The following is a 14,135-nucleotide window of genomic DNA, read 5'->3' as shown; positions in this document are numbered from 1 at the left end:
GATTAAAACAAAGAAAACGGTAGCTGTTTGACTCATGTTATTGAGTACAACACTAGACAATAGGCAAGATTTGTAACTCTATTGACTGCACAAAAGTCAGAAGTTATGTACAGTATCACCAAGGTAACCTTTTACTATGTTATGTTATGGGGTTGTTTTTTTGTGCTACCTTCTCACCCTATAACCATAGGTTCTAGGCCATAACTTCTAAGGTACAAAGGGGGGCAAAATGTACTGCTGACGTTAAGACTCCAGCCAATTTTAACTCAACAAACCGATTTTTTACAGTAAAGTACTTCTTTTTCTCTCTAGATGATAAGCATTTCTTTGACTCCCTAGAAAGAAAAAGAGCTACTTTACACACCATCAACACATTAATGAAAACAGCTATTTTTCTGCAGTTTGACAATAAAGGATATAACTTCCGATTTACCATTAAATCTACGGCAATATCCAATTCTAATTCAGTTGCGCAATTAGTTTGAATAGGTCAATAAATACAAGCCAATTTACAAAACAGTTTATTTAATGAAACAATTTATACAAAAAATTTACAACTAAAAACAATAACAAGGAGTAGACTTCAAGATATCAACAAAGCAACAGATTTCTTGCATAAAAAGGTTATAATTAAAAAATAAAAAAACTTATTTAAGTATTTACAAGATAAATCTAAACATTACAAATATTAGATACAATGAAAATACTCGTACCTTATATTACCTTGTTAAGTGCAAGGTAAAAATAATTAAATCGAAAAGATTGTTACTCAACGCATAACAAACAGTAGGAACTTAAAGCTGTTTAAAATTAATACATAAATAACGAGATATTTAAATTTTAACCATAATTCATTGCCAACGGTGACAAAAAGTGCATTAAATGTCTCAATCAATTCTCAAATGGGTTTAAAGGAAAACCCCTCGAAGCAAGTTCACTTTCTACGGTACACTTGTCGATCTAGTATTCATCAAGATATGGTTAATCACATAATATATAGGGAAAGGAAGAGGAAGCTGTTTAAACATTCAGGAACACCCTGTAATAACGTAACTTGCTCTACTAGCAACGATTAAATTTCTCCTGTTGCTTATGGAGTTTTACAAAGGATCAGACTAGCAATGCAGCTTTCACTTGCAATTTAAAAAAAAAATTAAGACCTCACGCTATTTCCTAATGTGGTAACATGTATTTTATTTTATTTGTGTAACAAGCTATTATTGTGTTTCGTTTAGAAGCCAGGTTGTGAAACTCTACTGTTCATCATGATTCCAATCGTTAATTTTCTTACAATATCCTTTAGATCATTCACTGGGAAGAATTTGTCTTTCAAGTAAATAAACAACAGCCTATGTATACATAGAAAACTTACTTTGACAGTTTCAAAACTAAGTACTGGCTTCGGTATTCGGGCATTCATGTACTTTTACTTTAGGAACTTATGCACAAAGCATATATTTAGTTTCGAAGATGGAATAAGCAAATCGAAACATCACAATGAACTGTTAAAACTAGGCAACCCTATGACTAAGCACGTTTGACAATCACAAGCTTTTTCGTTCTGTATGGCCTTGGATGGTGTGTGATAGGATGGTGCATGTTCATGTTGGATTCTTTTAGAGTTGAATAAGATTGAGTTGGCTCCTTGAAAGAAGGATCATCGAAGAAGGATTCGAAGTCTGTGTTGGATGAAGAAACTTGTGATCTGAAAGGAGCATGATCCGTGCTGTCTGCAGAGTAAACTCTGTTGAACTTGGGAGAACGGTCAACGTCACCGATGCGAGGATGGGAATTTGGTCTTGTCAGGTGAATTTGCGGGTCTGTAGCTTCTTCCTTTTGGTGTCTCGCCCCATAGTGGGTCTGTACTAGCTTTACAGGGGATTTTAGATAGCTTTGATGACTCTGTTCTGAGTTTGAATTCACGTTGTAGGGAGAACTTTCAAATTCTTCTTTTTGTGGTACGTTTACTCCCGTGGAATCTGGAATCCTTACCATACCTACAGGATGACCGAAGTAGGGTGAGTATCCGTTACTGAGTAAAGGCATTCCTACGGGATACGACAGTCCCGGGTTTTGAGAGTTTACAGGAACTAGAAACGCTTGGACCATTCCAGGAGGAGGCATTTTGCCTGGATTGTACATTGGTTGGAGAACGGGGGTGTTTTGAAATCCAAAATTATTTCCGAAATTCTCGTCATTAACGTTTTGTCCTGTGTTGCTAAACGTTTTGAATGAATAACTTGACTTTGCCCCTCCAGGGTCTGATTTTGTAAAATCAGTTTTAGGCTTTGTAAGTAGGTTTATTGAATTTGGGATTCTTACTGCACTTTGTAAACTTGAATGGTACGGAGATTTCTCGTGTTTCGGTCTTTCGTACTTTCCTTCATTTATAGGATAATTATTTGTATTTAAGATCGTGTGAGTATATTGTGACGATTCCACCTTTGGTGATTTATGATTGGGCTGACCTCTTACATAGGAAGCCTTTGTCTGTTTTGGAAATGTATCAGAATAAGCAGAGTGTGCGTTCTTTTCAAACGATTCGGTAAACGAAGGAACTGGTTGTTTGGAGAAAGATTCAGCAAAAGATGGTTGCACATGTGAGAAAAGTTGGTTTGTCTTTTGTTCCGTAGAGTACTGATTGTTTGCCATCGGGTCTATTGCGTTGCTGAAATCGAAAGAATTGCTTTGTTGAAGAGCGTGGTTATGGTCAAAGTTGTTACGGCCTGAAGTTGACAGGGTGTTGAAGTTTTGATCGAATCCCTCTCTGAAAAAGATTGGTTGGTTGATGACAGATCCTGTGGAATAAACATGGCGATCGTTTCCATCACTGCTGCCAATGTTTTGGTATTCAACTTTGGAGCCTAGGCCTACTTCATGGGACATTTCCACACCTGACCCCATGTTCTTCCAAACAGTGTTCTTTCCGTTCACGTGCACATTTACAGGTACGTTTTGATATGAAACTGGTAAAGCAAGCTGTTTTCCGTGCCTGGTGTTCACTGGGGGTTGCACTATTCCCATTTTGGGATGCTGGGCAAAACCGCTGCCAAACCCGATGCTGTATCCGACATTGAACGAAGTGTCTGAAGAAGGGCTGTGTACGCTGACTCGGTTTGGAACATAAATTGGTCTTTTAGCTATATCGTGGCTATCCTGTTGGCCAGCATTTCCTTGCGGAACATAGTTTGAATGAAAACCATTCATTCCTACATTCTGAGGCTGCTCTTGGTTATTCCAATTTATCTGCTGTTCGTAGTTGTCCGTCTCTTTCTCTTGCGGTACATCAAAAGTCTGTGGTTGTTGCTTTAGAAGATTCTGCATGATTGATGGATGAACAGCGTGGACAAACTGATCTGGTGCTGGAGTAGCGAGAACGTTGGAAGTTTGAGGAGGTGGATCAGCAAGTTTGGGGTTCTTGAAGGACTTGTAGTTCTGTGTTTCTCGGTGGACTTGGCGAACTTTCTGCCGAGGCTTTGTAGGTTTCTTCTGCACGTTCTGATACCTTTGGTGAGCTTGTGTGTCGTGGAGCACCACGGTTCTGTAGCTAGAAGCATCGACATTGCTGTCCTCCTGGGTATCGTCCTGTACTTGGGGGCTGATTCTCGGGTGTTGACGCTGTCTTGGAGTAGAGGCTACCTGGGGTGCGATTTCCTGTGAAACATAAAAATTATAAGTTTTTTGCAAGGAAAATTAATAGGTTGCTGCAGGTTTCTGTAGGGAGTTGAGAACAAAAACACTGACACAAATTTATTATTTTAGTTATCAACGGCCACCCTTTTGAAACGACTTGATCAAACTCGACCATTGATAACTGGGCCGAGATAATGTATTCAAGTACTCGTATACAAAATTTCATTAAAATCGGTTCGGGCATTTGGGTGTTATAACAATTCATGGCAACCCAGCCATTGATGACGTCATTATGGACAACCGAGGTCCTTAAACATCGGGGACTGGGTGGTTTTACGTTCAGGGACTTGTATACTATAACCACCTCAAGTAGCATTCTCCCCGCCAGAACTGAAATATTCTGCCACTTTATACAGCTATACAACCCCACTAATCACAAAGGTGAATGCCGATCGGAATTAATAAAATAAAAACCTTTGTAACAACATTTTTGATTGAAATATTGAATAACTCGGGTATTAATTATCTGAAAATCAATTATGTTTATTATTTATATATTGTAGACCTACTATAACCTACTTTAGACGACAGTTAATTATACTAATATAAAAGGAGTAAACCGCTAACTCTGTCATTATAGTAGCTCATTAACTAGTTTTATAGTTAATTAGGCCTATATGGTTAGTTAAAGTAGTAGTATAACGACCACTGTTAGATACAACTATTACCGGAAACCTCATTGACATCATAGCATAATAAATTATCAAGTACTAGCAGAGAACCCGTTCTTCGTACGGGGTTGGCGTATAAGTATGCAAAATGCTTAATGCAGTTATACTTGGCTTTGCGTTTGCAATGGGAGAGGACACGGTTTAAGAACATTTGGTTCTTTTAATTTACGGTATGCTGTAGTATCTAGCACATCTATCATAGCCTTAATTTTCTACCACTGCACCTAAACAATAGAAAAAAGTAAAGTTCTCATTCTATATCACAGCTTTTTGTTGCTAGTTGGTTCAAATTAGCTGTTGTCATAAATACAAAAATATTAATAGTGCTGCACCCTGTTGGTAAACCTTATAACTTTTTAACGCTATTTAACATCATAGAACCAACTTCTGTAATTTTGAAACAGCTGACAAAATTATTTAATTCCTTTTAAATATGAATACTCATAAGATTTATATGGGGAACTTCAGAGCCACTGGGGCGTAGCCCTAGTGATGTAATGTGAGCTATCACCATACCAAATTTCAGCCCAATCCAACCAGTAGTTAATGCGTGATTGAACTTCAAACAAACAAACAAACACACAAACTTTCACATTTATAATATTAGTAAGATGGGTATAATTTGGACAGATCGTACCTAAATGGAAATCTCTATTATATCATGGTAATTGGAGCAAAAAAAAAAAACTCAAAATAAAATTTTTACCTGAAGAAATTCACAAGTCTGAAATGGGCAGACAGAAGGGAAATTACTAAGCCTAAGACATTGACAAAGTTTTAAAAGAATTATGCATACACACTTTCTGGTTCAATGTACTATAGTCTGTATGATAGGACCTGTCTCTGTACCCTCCATTCCTGGGGCGGCCAGTCTCCAGATAGACCTGGAGGGTCAGGAGACAGGTTCCATCATACAGAGTATATGACTTACTTGCTGCGCTTCCTCGACTTCCTGACTGGGCGTGAACCTCTGGCTCTCCGTGGTCTCCCCGCGAGCCTCCCTTGGACGCTGACTGTACCTCAGACCATACCCTCCTTGAGTGTCTGTGTCTGCGATCACCCCCGTCACCAACACCACATATAACACCACCTGGAACATACCAACCTTACTATAGTCTTTGATAGAAACCAAAATAATATTTCAATATTTGCATCACGGAAGAAAAAAAGTGAGACTCTAAATCCCTCACTACAAAACTTGGCAACCCCACCAATTTAAAATCAAAATCCCGCAAAAGAGTAAAGTTTTCGAGTTTATTCGATTTTTAGTGTTAAATTATACTTTAGTTCTTAAAAATGTACTCGTATATAAGTCACTAGAAAATAGGGGACTACATTCACGTAATATTTTGAACCTGAATACTGTAATGTGTTTCCAAAATTAGGGTTTTCGTTGGTGGTTTGGCGATAATGAGTAGGCCTACCCCTACAATATTTAGCTGATTCAGCTAAATGTAACAGCAAACCCAGACGATAATCAGCTTATTGTAGAAAATTATGAAAAAAGTAATTAGTAGAGAATTAACATTTTTAAGACGTTAAAACAGGCAATCTTCGTATACGCGTTTTGGACCGACAAAAGAAACACGCTGTTCTGAGACTCCCACAGGGAGACTTCTGATTATTAGCTGAGCCCGGACACATCTAAGAATATGTCACACAAACGTCTATACAGAAGGAAAGGTACGCCTCAAGACGTTAAATGATGGTTTACACCTCCTCCACAAAACTGTGATGTTAACCCCTACAAACCTATGGTCTGTATGATGGAACCTGTCTCCTAACCCTTCATCTACCTGAGACTGGTCTGGGCCCTAAACTTAAACCATTGACCAGTCTCGTAGACGGTACGGAATACAGGTTCCATCATACATACTATACACTCCAAATCCACCAGACCGCAATAGGTGAATCGAGCCAGGAATTAATGGAGCACCGCCATTAGAGCTGGTCCGGTAGCTCATCTGCGCACGCGCTTTTAATTGCGCAGGAAAGTGACCTCCATGGGTAGGCGCTAGAGCGCGACTCATGTCTTGAGCCGGAACACTTTCGGTTTCGCGTAAAGCTACTTTCCAGCTCTGGAAACTGATCGGATTGTGAAGGTTATTGCGATTGTTACGAGGGAATGGAAGTGGCCGAAGGCGGAGGCAATCCGCGTATTTTAGGTGAAGGGATCTTCCGAAATATCGTTGTTCTGAATTTGAACATTGAGATTTCATACGTTACAATTCTGAGGAAATTGTACCTTACGTATGTGGTTTCTGGACCGCTTTTATTGGCCCGGGCCCAGTGCGCAAGAGGTTTTAGTATTGTTGGGGCTCAAAGAAAAATTCCTCCACGATGTGGGTGATGGGTTCAATTATCTCCGGGGCCATAGCCATAGCGCATTCCATGCAAACAATGGGACTGTGTAGTTCAAACAAACTTTGAACGATTTGTCACTTTCTAGGAAATAAGCTTTTCCTTGCAGCGTTCACCTTTACTAATTTACTGGCAGTTTTTGATGAAGGTGTAACCACAGGTTTAACACAAAGCCCTTAAAATGATTATGAAATAATAGTCAAAGTAGTGAGTTGGCATCTCTTAGAAGGATTTATGTAAGAGAATTTACAACACAAAATTCGTTCCCTCTACCAAAATGTCCATATAATAGACTATATAGTCGTACCAAAACAACTAATCTCTACTTAAAAATGTATTTTAAATAAACAAGAGACAAGTTGTCCGATTTTTAAGAATGTATTACAAACTGTGCGTTTGTAATCAGAAAAACCTTTTTATAGTTATGTTTAATTCTATAAGCAACGTCTAGTTGTCTCTAAGCAATACGATATTTTTCTTGTATTTACAACTGTTCGTATTTATAGTATACGAATTTACTACGGAAAGATTAAAAGATTTACATCGGTTTTATGAATTTTCGCTGGCTTTTGAGTGGTCTAAACGATTAATATGGTTTTATAAATCATCAATTTTCAGTTCGATTTGTATCAATCTATATATACCTAACATCGATTACCAGTATGTAGTGGGCCTACTCAGGAGTCTTTACAGGACTACGGTTCAACTCTATCCTTGCAAAAAATCATCACAGTTCAATCCCAATGTTGAATATTACAACAAATTATTTAATCACTGAACCGTTTACTACGGTCAGAGCAGCTGCCAATGTCAAGGTCAAGGTCGTAGAAAGCATTGCACGAGGAACTCATAACTTCCAGCATGAAGGATGAAGGAGCAGTTTGAAGGCGTCGCTGATGATCACTGTCCTAGAGCAAGGAGAGCCGCGTAACCAGTGCCAGGAAAAGTCTTCATTCTTCAATATCATCCTTCAGAGGACTTTCGATGTCTGCAACATGAGGTAGAAACCGCACCGGTCGGAGCACTCGGTTAATTAATGTTTTCGGGGAGATGATTTCGTTACTGCAAGTTCGAAAGAGAATCCGGATAACGAAGTAGACTCGTAATTAGTGTATCAAGGTTGGAAAGTGATTGATGAGATTTTGGAGGACAAGACAATTTTGTGGTACAGATTAGATAGTTAAGATATGTACATATAGTATGGGTTTTAGAAGTAATAATGAAAATTAATTGACTAATTAAGGTAAAAACGTACCTTGTCAGACAAATCCGTGACAATGAATCGCTCAATAATAGCTCCGTTATTTTTTAAACGTTCATTTAAAATTAGTTAACTATTCGTGGATTTGAGGGTGAACATATCAGACAAAGTCTAGGTCATGTGTATTTATAAGGTCTACATATATTTTACATTTTGCTCTAATATGTTAAATACTGCTATTACAACTCTCTTAGCATTTCCACCGATTTTATAAACGTGATCCCTAAAAAATAGGGAACAATTTAGAGTAAATTCAAAAATATTTCACTTCAAACTTTCAAAAAGGGAGAAAGCAGTCGATTTCTTTATTCGTTCGTTTTATTGTAACATACAGAAAACGTAGTTATGATTTGTTTGCTTGTCCAGTTTTGGAAGTGATTTCAATTTGGATTACGAATTTGGATTGACTGAAAATGTACTTCTGCAAAAGGCTTATGGTGTTTCTTTGGTAGATTGTTGTCACTTCTTGTGTTATAATAACGCTGCTATCCAATGATCACTCACCTCAATAGGTAATGAAGATATTTTCTATCTTGGTCAAACACAACTGTCTAAACCTCTTTCCACAAATACCTATGGGATTTTACTTCCAGCCTGATGTCTTTACTGGAGTTGAGCCGAGCATTCACATGTTGGGTAATTAGACTTGTTTGCCAAGCTTGCAATTACCTGCAACTGTAGTTCAGCGGTGTGTGGACAGCGTTAAAAGTTAATTACCTACAAGTTAGCTCGCGTGAGTGGGTAATTGGGTGAAAGACCAACGTCCACGGGGAATTAAGTAAAATAAATTAACCTGTAAAGGATTAGTGATTTAATCTTTGTCTAGAGTTGTGTTAGTGCGAAATATCCTTGTCGTTAAGAAAATCTAGTGAAAATATTGCCCTTCAACAAGAAAAATATTGCCCTTGTTTCGACTTTCAGTAAAATAGTAATTATTTTTATTTTTAATAAATAATTTGTTGGGGTTTCAGCAGGAAAAGACTCATCGAGGCACTTAAAACTGAACAATGTGAGAAAAACTGGAATTCAAGCCTTGAAACACCAGATTAAACGTCTTACCTTTTTCGTAATTGGCTTTTTAGTGAGGCTTGAATAGAATTGTGAATTAAGATATTAGAACAAAATAGATGAACGTGAGGAATCCAGTCAAATGAGTAAAATTAAATTATTTTATATCCAAGCATGTCGTTTAAAAAATATTATTTTTTCTAGCACTGTGGTTGCAATAGCAAGAGAGAAAACGTCCGAATATACCAAGAGATTTCGGTACTTTCCAGTAAGTCAAAGTTTGATCCGAGAGAACTAGATTCAACGCATAAACGAGGTCAATTCAAAATGGTCTACGTAAGCTGGACAATAGTTTCCACATAACTCAGAGATAGAAGATAGACCCCATCTTGAACTGGCAAACCCACCTGACAAACGTGCAAAATAAATGTCGGTGACAGTCAATATTGATTTTGAACTATATTACCATTTATTGTACTACTCTAAGATTTCTAATAGAGTTCAAATGTTTTAAATTATATACTATACGTCATTATTAGGTTTATTTTATGACTATTAACACTCTGATAAATTCATATCCGCACCAGAAACCTCTACCACTCTTACACCTATATCTAACTATGTCCCCAAATCAACAGATTTTCAATTCACTCTGTCCCATTCGACATTTATTTTTCCCCTTATAAAAACATCCAAGAAACCAAAAACCTTGAAATTCAACGAAAGTGTAAGTTCTTCCTCTGGTTTTTCGGCGACTCCTATATATCCGTGACCTCCGCGGTCCCTGCCCTTAGGACACCGTGACGGGGAAAGCTCTGACGACCCTCCAGGCGGAAGCTACATCGCGGACCATGCTCTCTCCCTCATGTCTCGCTGATGTCATTATGGTATTGTCTTCACGGTACATGCCTACGGTTAATGCTACGTTGGCCCAATTTACATTTACATAACGCTGCAATGTTTCAACAGTGGAAAAGAAAATGTGGAAAGAGTATTTTAGCGAGTCCGAACGTTATGATATATGTAAGGTGTAAACAAAATATCCGTAAAAGTTAATGAAGTATTTGTCAACAAGAAAACATGGTATAAGAACCGTCTATTTGTTCACAACCATGAATACTCATGTGATAAATTTGGTTACCATACGTGAACTGTCAGAGATTTAACTATACCAAACCATAAGACCATTAACTTGCAAAATTGGGGAGCGAGCTGGTCTAATGGTATAGCGCGGGATTTTAGTCCATGAGTTCCCGGGTTCAAACACCGCCAATCACCTGGATGGATTGTGTCTAAATGATAATGCCGCGACCCCCTTGGCTTAACCTGAAATAACTCTTATGTAGTAGTTACTTACATATGTAGTGAAGTCCAAAATCGTCTAGTCTAGAACGCTTTAACTAGTTGCCTTATTGATGGTTAATTGTGATTGACTAAATTGTTCAACTATCTTGCACGGATTTCAAACATTAAGGGTTTCTTCAATGCGACATCATGCCATTAGAAGGAAACCAAATTACAATTTCTCCCCCAACCATTTCCCTCAGTCATTTTTCATCAAACATTGCTCTAACCTTCAGGAATCGAACCATGTCCTGGGAAAGCAAACGCAGTGTGTGACGGTAAACTGTTTTTAATTCCCAGCGGGGCGAAGCCCACGTCCTCCTGGTAATGGGAGTCCGTGCATGAGGTCCGAGGGCCCAGGCGCGGGAAAGTACTTAGGAAGACGTGTGGATAATGTCTACATAGCTCCCGTGCAGCAATGGCTACTTTCATGCGATTACTTTCGCTCAGTGTTTGAGTATGGCTTAGAAGCGCGGTGCTTCACTTATGAAAAACATTGGAATTAGTAAAGCTGTTTCCTTTCAACGTCGCAACGCATTCATTTCAAACTTTTGGGTTGGTAACTGTCTGAATCCTAGTTTTTAGGCAATTCGTTGAGTTACAAATTTGGATACAATGCTGCGTAGTGTTAGGAACGATTTAAAATGTGATGTTGGATACATAGCTGACGGAAATTATTAATATCATTTTGAGTAAAATATTGGGAATAATGTAGAATTGCATTTGTTTGGCGCAATACCAGGTACTGTGTTGAGTAAAATTATGGGTGAGTTGAGTAAATTGTTGGGTGAAATTTTGTTGCAAGCAATGTTGTTGGAAGCAATGTTGTTGGGAGTAATGTAGTTGGGAGCAATGTTGTTTGTAGCAATGTTGTTGGAAGCAATGTCGTTGGTTGTAATTTTGAGTAAAATGTTGGGTGCAATATACTGTACAATTCTGGGTCTAATGTTACTACAATTCACTTAATAGTACGTACAAAATCGTGTGCTTAGGTGCGAAAGGTACTAAGTTAATTTAAATTGTATTACAAAAGTTGTTAATACCATTCAAACTAAAGATATCACAATCAATAACAATTAACACATTCGATTTAGATTTTTCAAATATTTGTACTACCTTTTTATTTAATTGTTGGACCACTGTTGAAAGCATAAGAACAGTGTCTGAACTGAAGGACTAAAAAATATTTTTCAATAAAAACTTTCAAATATTCAAGCTTTCATAAAAGTTCTGCTGCATGGCTATTACTTCTAAGGAAAATTCGAAGTTTATTTGTTTTTTTTACGGAAAATGCCTAAAGAAGATCTCTCAATAAAAAAAAAAACAACAATAGAAACACATTTTTGGATAAGCAGTTACTAAAAGTAACTGAGAGTAGATTTAACTACTTAACTCCTTAACTCTAAAAGTAACTTCTTATATAAATATATTGACTCCTCTGAACGTATAAAGCCAATGTTCATAACATAGGAACAGGAGCTAGATTGAGGTTTACGATTAATTTCACACCAAATAAATGGATTTACTGCAAACAATCAGTCGTTACGATAGAAAGGCAAGTGAGCGTCGTATGTGATTGTTGAACTTTAAGAACAGATTAACAATTACTTTCAATATGAAAAAAACTAATGTATATCCATCAATATGTGCTTCATGCATTGAAATGTCGTTCGTTCGAAAACCGTGAAACTTTGAGAAATTGTTCTTGCTTAGGAAGGTTTCAGAGATATAAAGTCAATGGTTTCAGTCTTGTTCTCGATTTCAAAATTTCTTAGGAACCTGTTCCTAGGTGTTTTAAGTTGTAGGCCTAAGTTAAGCTTATGAGAGTAGTTTACAAATCAGGTAGGATATTTTTTGTCTGAGGTTAGTTTATTTTTCCTATTGCCATGTCATCATTTCGGGGTTTAACCCCTAACCCTGTTAAGTGCGGGTAGTTTGGTAATCGGGTTACTAATAAACAGATGATTTAGTCAAAAATATATTCTACAAATAAACAGCTGGCAAAACTGTAGGACAGTCTTACGTATTCTGCAACAATGATGAATCTCTGTTTACAGCAAAAAAGTTTATGAACATTGTAAAGAGTCGAAAATGACTTTATAACACATCAAAATATTAAATATATAACTATGGGCACAGAACAAAATTTGTTTCCATGCTTAAATATGCCTTCAGTTTTCTCTTGCGTAGGCTAATAAAAACCTATTATTGAAATATCAGGATTATATTCTCTTGTAAGGAGTATTTTGTAGGTCACAATAGTTATAGTACAAGATTGTGTATATTTTGGATGGAAAACTTTAATTTTTGTTGAACTGGTTATTTTACTAGGCTACTCAAAGATTTTACCATAACCTAAACAATAAGAACTTTTTATTTTGTATTGATCCTGGAAATAGACTTAACACGTGGTAAGTATTGGTACCGAGTTTTGTGATTGGGAGATTAATAATCTTAAAAAAGGAAAATTCCGACGATGAGTAATAGTGAGTGAAGTAGCCAAACCACTATTTAAATAATTACCCCCACCACCCATGATTCTGTGGTTTTTGAACTAGGAATATTAATTAAATCACAAATGGATCAGTAAAAGTATAAATCAATTCAATTGCACGTTTTCAATGCATTCAAAAATAATTAACTCAATTTCCAAAATTTTATCAAGAAATGTTAACATAGTGTTGCTTTTTTGTAGTTTTCACTTAGCTAAAAAACTTTCTAAGTATTTGAAACCTCTATTAATTTAGCCTGAACCAACTTTTTTTTGTCGAAGATTATTTATAATCAATGAGAAGACAAGTGGACTTTGTTACAACCCAAATACAGCACATTCAGCAAGCGAAATACATAATTGTGTTGTTTTTACAGTAAAAAGAATGGGAAACCACTCACAATAATCAATAGGCCTACATCTTTAAGATATGGAGAGAGATAGGATAAATTAACTCCAGTTAATTTTTAAATACCTGCAAACCATAATATTTTAATTATTGTAGTACCATGTCAGTCTTAAAGTATAATTAACTCAAATTCAGTTAAGTTTAATCATTAACTCACTAAAACGATGATCAAAGATTCTAAATTAATTTGTAAAGTAAAACTGTTTTCCTCTAATTTAAAATTATAATTAATTAACAAATCTTTCAAATAGTTTTCAAACTATCCAATACTCAATGAAGTACAATACTTAAATCTATAGTACTAACACTATTATGTTACAGCTAGTAACGTCACACTCACTATAGCTCTGCAGCGGCACATGTTATCCAGAGGGCAACGCACAGCACTGTACAGCGCCGGGCGGAGCCCCTACCTTTATAAACTACGGAGCTTTCCTCGGTTCGACCGTTCTACGGTAGTCTAGCTACTACGGTGTCTTCTGGTAGAACTGTGTAACATATTATCTATATGTATATCTTTATATCGAACCATCTATCAATGTATTTGTAAATCTAACTATTCATCAATCCATCTGTGTTTGATGCCCTGCATGTGTGTTTTGTTGCTAATAAGATTTTTTTTATGACCATATCAGTGTACACAATAAATACGCATGTGTAAAAACTGTATCTAAATTTTTGATCCATACCATAATATTCTAAAAAAACTTTTTTTGTTATTTGCAGTAAAGTAATTTATTTTCATTGCTTAATTTAAAATTTTAAAAAACCAGTAATTTTTCTGTTTTGTTTTTGAAAGCAAAGATTGACACGCCATAGTAAACATAACCCAAAATATAGTGAAGAATAAGTGCATAATTTATTTAGTTTGAAAAATAATATATCAATTTATAAATA

The 14,135-nt window shown here is 36.5% G+C and overlaps 1 protein-coding gene across 1 annotated transcript; it reads right to left on the bottom strand.

The window, feature by feature from the left end:
• Window positions 1–670: 670 nt before the first annotated feature.
• On the bottom strand, window positions 671–13,607 carry LOC128987269 (uncharacterized). The gene is made up of 3 exons (XM_054408029.1): window positions 13,579–13,607; window positions 5,296–5,454; window positions 671–3,654 (listed from the first exon to the last, which is right to left on the bottom strand). Exons 1-3 carry the CDS (start codon window positions 13,597–13,599, stop codon window positions 1,528–1,530), a joined length of 2,307 nt encoding a protein of 768 aa, XP_054264004.1. The 5' UTR covers window positions 13,600–13,607; the 3' UTR covers window positions 671–1,527.
• Window positions 13,608–14,135: the final 528 nt, after the last annotated feature.

The sequence above is a fragment of the Macrosteles quadrilineatus genome, unplaced genomic scaffold (assembly GCF_028750875.1).
Source record: "Macrosteles quadrilineatus isolate MER2022 unplaced genomic scaffold, UCM_ALF_1.0 Scaffold_2__2_contigs__length_208266976, whole genome shotgun sequence".
Classification (NCBI taxonomy): Eukaryota; Metazoa; Arthropoda; class Insecta; order Hemiptera; family Cicadellidae; genus Macrosteles; species Macrosteles quadrilineatus.
Note: the sequence above shows the minus strand (reverse complement) of the source record. Positions and strands in the feature narration are given on the sequence as shown.

What these genes read in the sequence shown, in the direction of transcription:
- LOC128987269 (XM_054408029.1), bottom strand. Translation starts at nt 13,599, where the DNA reads ATGTGCCGCTGCAGAGCTATA. An exon ending in TGTGCCGCTGCAGAGCTATA is followed by an intron (nt 5,455 to 13,578) that starts GTGAGTGTGACG and finishes GGTATGTTCCAG; the next exon opens with GTGGTGTTATATGTGGTGTT. An exon ending in AAGTCGAGGAAGCGCAGCAA is followed by an intron (nt 3,655 to 5,295) that starts GTAAGTCATATA and finishes TATGTTTCACAG; the next exon opens with GAAATCGCACCCCAGGTAGC.